Source organism: Eurypyga helias, unplaced genomic scaffold (assembly GCF_000690775.1).
Source record: "Eurypyga helias isolate BGI_N326 unplaced genomic scaffold, ASM69077v1 scaffold20541, whole genome shotgun sequence".
NCBI classification, from domain to species: domain Eukaryota; kingdom Metazoa; phylum Chordata; class Aves; order Eurypygiformes; family Eurypygidae; genus Eurypyga; species Eurypyga helias.
Genome location: NW_010231743.1, coordinates 1,144 through 7,403, shown reverse-complemented (window position 1 = coordinate 7,403; position 6,260 = coordinate 1,144). Strand labels below are relative to the sequence as shown.

At 43.2% G+C, this 6,260-nt stretch overlaps 1 protein-coding gene across 1 annotated transcript in view; it reads right to left on the bottom strand.

The window, feature by feature from the left end:
• Nucleotides 1–898: 898 nt before the first annotated feature.
• EIF2D (eukaryotic translation initiation factor 2D) overlaps nt 899–6,260 on the bottom strand; it is a gene marked incomplete at its 5' end in the record, with an annotated part of 5,868 nt that continues 506 nt past the window's right edge. The window contains 9 exons of the mRNA XM_010161204.1: nt 899–969; nt 1,075–1,249; nt 1,389–1,509; nt 2,018–2,113; nt 2,220–2,309; nt 3,002–3,160; nt 4,895–4,998; nt 5,668–5,713; nt 6,150–6,253. Coding sequence (XP_010159506.1) covers nt 899–969; nt 1,075–1,249; nt 1,389–1,509; nt 2,018–2,113; nt 2,220–2,309; nt 3,002–3,160; nt 4,895–4,998; nt 5,668–5,713; nt 6,150–6,253 — 966 coding nt within the window. The remainder of the gene's footprint in view (nt 970–1,074; nt 1,250–1,388; nt 1,510–2,017; nt 2,114–2,219; nt 2,310–3,001; nt 3,161–4,894; nt 4,999–5,667; nt 5,714–6,149; nt 6,254–6,260) is intronic.

Below are 6,260 nucleotides of genomic sequence, written 5' to 3'. Positions count from 1 at the left end.
ACAGTTAGTTGAGCTGTGGCTAGGATGGACGGGTTGGCCCCTTCCTTAAGCGCAGAATACTGTTGGCAGTGCCTTTGGTCGGCGTAGCGTGTTGCCTAGCTCGTGGGAATTGGCTTTTCTTGTCCGTTGTAAAAGATGTAAAATAATGTGTATAGAATGGAATAGCAAAGCTTCTATGGCAAAGTGAAATGCATTTTTTGCAATGCTGTAATTTATTTTTACTACTCCTTAGGTAATTCGATGGCATTTTTAAAAAAAAATGTCTCACTTCCAGCTTTTTTTGAAGGTTCTGAAACGACTTGTTCATGCGCAGACAGTGTAAAAGACAACGATAATAAAACTGTCAGTAATTAAAGAAATCTCTTTAACTTCTTTTTCTGGCGCCCTCCTATGGAAGTTCCGTGTTAAGGCTAAAGGGAACATCGAGGAGTCCTCCCTATAAGTGAATTTTAGCTGGATTTGACAGAACTGCTACCCACATCTACCTGTAATAGATACACTTTACTGCACGACTTCAATTTATAAGCCATAAAAATCCAGCTAACGGAGCTCCTTCTCAGTGCTGGAATGTTTGATGTTAACACCTGGAAATGTTTAAAAATCTAAAATCAAAGGGGTTTTCCTTCTGACACACACCAGAAAACCAGCACACCATTAGCAACTTCTAGACGATATATGGAAACGGGTAACGCCAGGGGTTTCATTCGGCTTTTTATTTTTATGAAAAAGGAACAGTTGGAGCGATATTATTATTTGGGTGAATCCTAGACCTTGGACACATCCAGGACTATATTTTTTTGTTGTTTTTGAATGAATAGGGCCTGTACATTATCCATGATTTTTTGGCAGAACACTTCTATAAATAATATCTGAGTAATTCTTACAGTAGATTTTTCTCTTACTTCTTCCGGCCAACCTTTGGAGCCTTCTCAAGGCCTTGGATGTATTTCCGAGGTAGCTGGTACTCTTCTGCAACATAACCAAGACTTCACATCAGGCAAACATTCAGAGCTGAAGAATTAAAATCTGTCTCTTGCTGTAACCGGTCCCGGCCCAGCTCCAGAACAGACTTACCGAGCAGCATCTTGGCCAGGTGATGGATTTGGTTGCCTTGGATCTGGACCTGAACTCTGTCTTTTGTTCCTGGTACTGGGGTGATGGTGGCACTGGCTTGTACTTTCTGTTGCAGGATGTTGGCCACACTCTGTGGGTCCAGACCATACAGCTCAAGGTTCTTGATAACCGTCACCTACAGTTTTCAATAATTATTGCAAACGTCACTGCTGCGGGTATTGGGAAGTCACATCCCATTCCTCCCAGAAAAATGAGCTGCCAAAGCTGCTCTCAGAATCTGGGCACACACCCCAGAATTTTAGTTCTCTTCTTACCTTCTTATTTGATGATCTCTGTGCTATGGTTATGTCGATGGGCTCGATGTTTCCTTTCCTCACAATAGGTTCTTGTCCAAAAAATGTCACCTGGTGTAAGGGCTGCAGTCGTTCAAGGCACCTGAACAGAGTTTACGCATCCAGTTAGTCTACCCAGTTCAGCAAGGCTGGCCTTAACTGTGCTTTTCCACAGCAGCCTCACAGGTTTCTGAGACTACATGAAAGCCACGATTTTGCATGAGAACAATTCCTATCTTAAGAAGATCACGCAGGATGACCCCATGACAGGGCTGGCATCCTAGCTATTATTTAAAGCAAGGGACTAAGAAGAAAGCTAGTCTACTGACGCGCAAAAATTCTAGTGTAGACTGTTACTGATTAAAATGTCATCAATTGGTTCTTGTAGAGGAAAACCTTCTTTGTCTTTAAGCTATGGCTCAGTTGTGTCATTCACAGATCAGTGAAGCAACTTCAGTTTAAAATTCAGCATAAACTGTGTTACTGTCCCATGAGCAAACTTGGCTCCAGAAACAGAAGACAGTAAATTCCAGTAAGAATTTAGAACTCAGCTCAGTAACATGTGGCTTTGAGTTGCACACAAGAGATCTGTGTAATACTGAAACAGTCACCTGCTCAAGAGGTCATCCCATTTAAGGTCTGAGATTCCATCTTGTTCCGATTTCTCCAACAGGCAGTCGCACAGGATGGCGTTCACCTTTACAAAGCTACAAAACAAACGTGCATTAGAACCAAGAGGGTTCACTTTTTTTTCCCCTTTAACTTCAGCATCTCCTGAGGAAGCAGAGTAGGAAAACCTCTGTGTCTACTTACTTTTTGTTTGTTTCATCAACCAACTCATTAGTCTTCACATAGTTAATGATGATGTTTCTCACCTCGCTGCTGGAGAGGATGCTGCCTTTTCTAAAGAGAAAGAACATGGTTTAAGTAGTTTGGTGTCGGGTTCTGTCATCAAGACAGAAGACAGCAACTACGCTGAGTATATCCACAGCAACAGCTCAGTGCTAGATACATCTGCTAGGGAGTGATTCGGCTGCTGCACACCAGCTAGAAGGCTGACAGCAGTAAGGAGAGATGCCACACCCTTGATTCTGGGAGCTGAGTCTGGGAGGGTGACCCTAACAGTACCCCTAACTTCAGGGGACTGTGGGTAACCTCTACCAAAACGCTCAGTTGAAGCAAGGCTGCTGCTGAGTGCAACCTAAAACACATCAGAACAGACCAGATTAGGGCACAGGGAGGCAAGTGAGTTCTTCAAATTATCTGGGCATCCTCTTTTAAGTAAACCATGCTGTGGTTGGTCAGGATATGCCTTAGCCAATGGTGAATTAAGACAATCCAAGTAAAACGTATCAATTTTGACACTTGAGCTATCACCCCCTTAACTGTGAGAGAAGTGACAGGAGTACTTGCTGAAGACAGTCCTCAGAGCCTCTTCCCTTTGTGAAGCAAAGACCACATTCCTGATTCCCATCGCTTTTCCTGACAGCACCGCAGGGCCCTCCCCACGAGGGCGAACAAAATGGTACCAAAGTAGGTTTGTTAGTCTCTCTCCTCACATACTAATGGTTTTGTTGTACCTTTCCAGTGCTTACCTATGTCCAGATTCCTGAAAGAGTGGGATCATTTTTGCTGAGACCCCATAAAGCGGAATGATTTCAGGAGCGTGGTACACTTGTTCTCCGTCTTCACCCTTGCTGTCTTGGGCAGCAGAGACTGAGGAAAATCCTTCAGGTACTGCAAATGCTTTAACGCTGGAACAAGAATGATCTGGTGAGAGTGAAAGGGATTGAAACATCTCACTTCCATTTCACTGAGAAACTAAAACCTAGCGGAGTCATGCAAAAAGCTTTCTGGTCTGTTGTATGGTGTGTCAGTTCCTCCAAATGCATTCCACTGCGGAGGAGGCCTGCATCTGTGGATTAAAGGACGGGATGAAAGAACAGTATTTTGCAGCATTACTCGTATGTGTTTCAAAGATAGCACCTTAACTCAGGTGATACCAAACACTTTTCACGCTGAGTAAAGCCCTATAGGGTGGGGGAAAAGTAAATCTCTCCAACTATTCTAAACATATTTGACTCTCGTACTTGGAGACAACTGCTGGAACTGAAAGGATGCAGCCCTATTTCACAGAATCATTTAGAATTAAATTAAAGAAAAACCCCAACTGCACTTTCCACAAATTTACAGACATGTAAAAGCTGAAATGACCCTTTAGTGGTCACTGATAAGAGCCAGTTCTGGAAGAGGGTGGTAAGAACTGTATCAGTGCAGGAGCTGGAGTCTCATTTCAATGACTGGAGCTGCAAATTCTACGCTTGCAGGTGAGAGAACTGACAAACGGAATTTGAGTATGCCTGTGCTAAAGGTAAGGCCATGTATCATGAGAGACAAGTTAATGCAAAGAGTCAAAGTAATTCTGCTTCTTTCCAAAGGCAGCGATGTGCTTGTATCTACAGAAATATTCTCCATTCCATTAGTTGCCAAGGAGATATGATATAACAGGAAGCCTTGGGCCCGCTGGGAAATTCCGAGAGCACGCTATGTGCCAAGATGCAGAAGGAACGATCAGGATATGTGAGGTAAGTACTAATCCTTTGAAAGATAACAGAAACACCCATAAAGGAATCAGGTAATAAGTAACTGAATGGGGAAGAGTGTTTGTGCAAATCAATGTGTAATGGAAAACACAGCTTTTTTGATTATTAATTTTTGAAATTATAACTTTGGCTTCTGATTTTGCAAAGTGCTTGATTTGAGCCTGTATGGCATTCTGAGGCTGTAGTTCCAGGAGCCTTTATTCGGCAGCAGTGCCATCTTATTGGAGCTGTTGCTCAGACAGGCGAGTTCAGTTCAAAGCTGAACATGAGTTGGCGCAGCACCCAGATGGAACAGGGAGGGGGACACCTGCTTAAACTGAAGGGCATGAAACAGTCACACCATTACAGTTTTTAGTGACTGCTAACAAGCCTGGTACTGGAACTCTTTCATTAGCATCCAAACTGGAAGGCAGAAATTTGTCATTATAACACTGCAACAAATTGCCATGAATTGAATCATCCTTAACATTTTCAAGGCTGTTTCTTTGGAAAATTTATACGCCCACTACCAGAATAAAGAGCCATATGCAACTGTTCAGATCATTTAGCAGTCCTTTTTTGATCTGAATTCCTACGGATGAAGGCACAGTGCCCGAGAAGGAAAGGTGGAAATCATGACGCTGTCGTCAGACTTTAAGCATGTTCAGTGCCGCTGAGTAAAGAAGGAAGATAGAGTTGACCTGGAAGAGCTTTACAAGAGCAGGAAACATCAGCAATATTCTACAGAAGCAGGGTATAAGCGCCCTCCACAGCAGTTTAAGATGAGGAAATGAGGGCTGCTAGAGGAATTCAAGCAGAGTACAGGTAGCAGAGCTGGAAGGAGCAGATTCCGCTACCTTCTTTGAGGCTACCAACTCGTTTTACAGACTACAATGTTCTACATACTCTGGATGTTTCCAGTCCACTTCCACGATGCTCTCCACCCCTTTGTTCAGCTCCTTCACTTGCAGGATCTTCTGGTGCTGCATACATTGCAGGAACTTCGAGAACTGAAGGAAGCAACAATCAGAAATGTGGAGTCCAGCATTTAAATTCCTGTCCCCGCATTTCTGACTGCCCCGAAGTTCCTTGCTAAATCAGAAAAACTGCTTTAAATACACACCCCACCCCTCTGCTTCCCTAAACACAGCAACTGCTAAGGAGCAGTGAGTGCCTCTGGTTGTAAAACAGAGTAAGCAAGTGTTCCTTCTGTCTGCTCCGTGACCTTCTTAGCCGTGTCACAGGACATCTCACACGGACTACTCGGAGATCTTTGCCAATGCGCTTTGTCTTTGCTTGTCATCTACACAACGGGGACAGCATTGTTTCCCTTCTCTTCAGTTTTGTTCGTTATCTGCTTTAGAAGAGGAATGGCCTCTTCTCCCACGGAACTGCACTGTCCAGTGAGATCAGAACCCTTCAACAGCCATCGCAGTGTACTGGGGCAGACAGCATTCACTGCCTTCAAAGCAGACCAGTGCTCCTGCTTCCAGGACAGTTACTCTTCTCCCTGGATCCCACAGGAGCAGGGAGCTGAGAAAAAAACCTTGGCTTTTAAGAACAACCTCTGGGGCATTTTGTCTGTCTGTTTGTTTTACCAGCACCTGAACAATTTTGACTTCAAACTTTTTCTCTCCTTTCCATTTAAATCAATGCCAAAAAAGACAGAAAAATCTTACCTTCTTATAGCTCGATTTCTTGATGTCCAGTTGTTGTCCTGCAGGGCTATAAATGGATTTTTCAAAAGTTCTTTAGTTATAAGTCACCACTTCTTTGTAAACCTTGCTACTTATGCTAGAAGTTTCTCAGCAGCAGAAATACAAATCACGCACAGAAAGAATGACTTCAAACAAGCTAAAAAAATAGAATGTGATGAGTGAAACTAGTGCTGATGTTCCTGTGGGTAGGCAAACAGCCATTTAAGTGACTAAACCATCTGGAAACAAATGTCAGCCAACTCAAGTGAGCTATCGAGTGCATATCCTGGTCTGGTCCATCCTTACATCAAGGTATTTGATGTAAGGAGTGAGCATAATGTAAGGCCTGAATTTTACTTCTGAGTCAAAAACTTCATCCTAAATATCACATTCTACCTCCACTAGTTTTAAAGCAAAAAAAAGACCCAGCGTGCAAATCCAAAGCCAATCTTCTTACCACGTACCAGCATGGGAACATATGGCTGCGCAGAAACGTGCTGGTGAGCAGAGGGAGATCTGACTTCTTTACTTTGCATTTTAAGGCATGAAAAAAGCACTGATTCAATAATGCATCC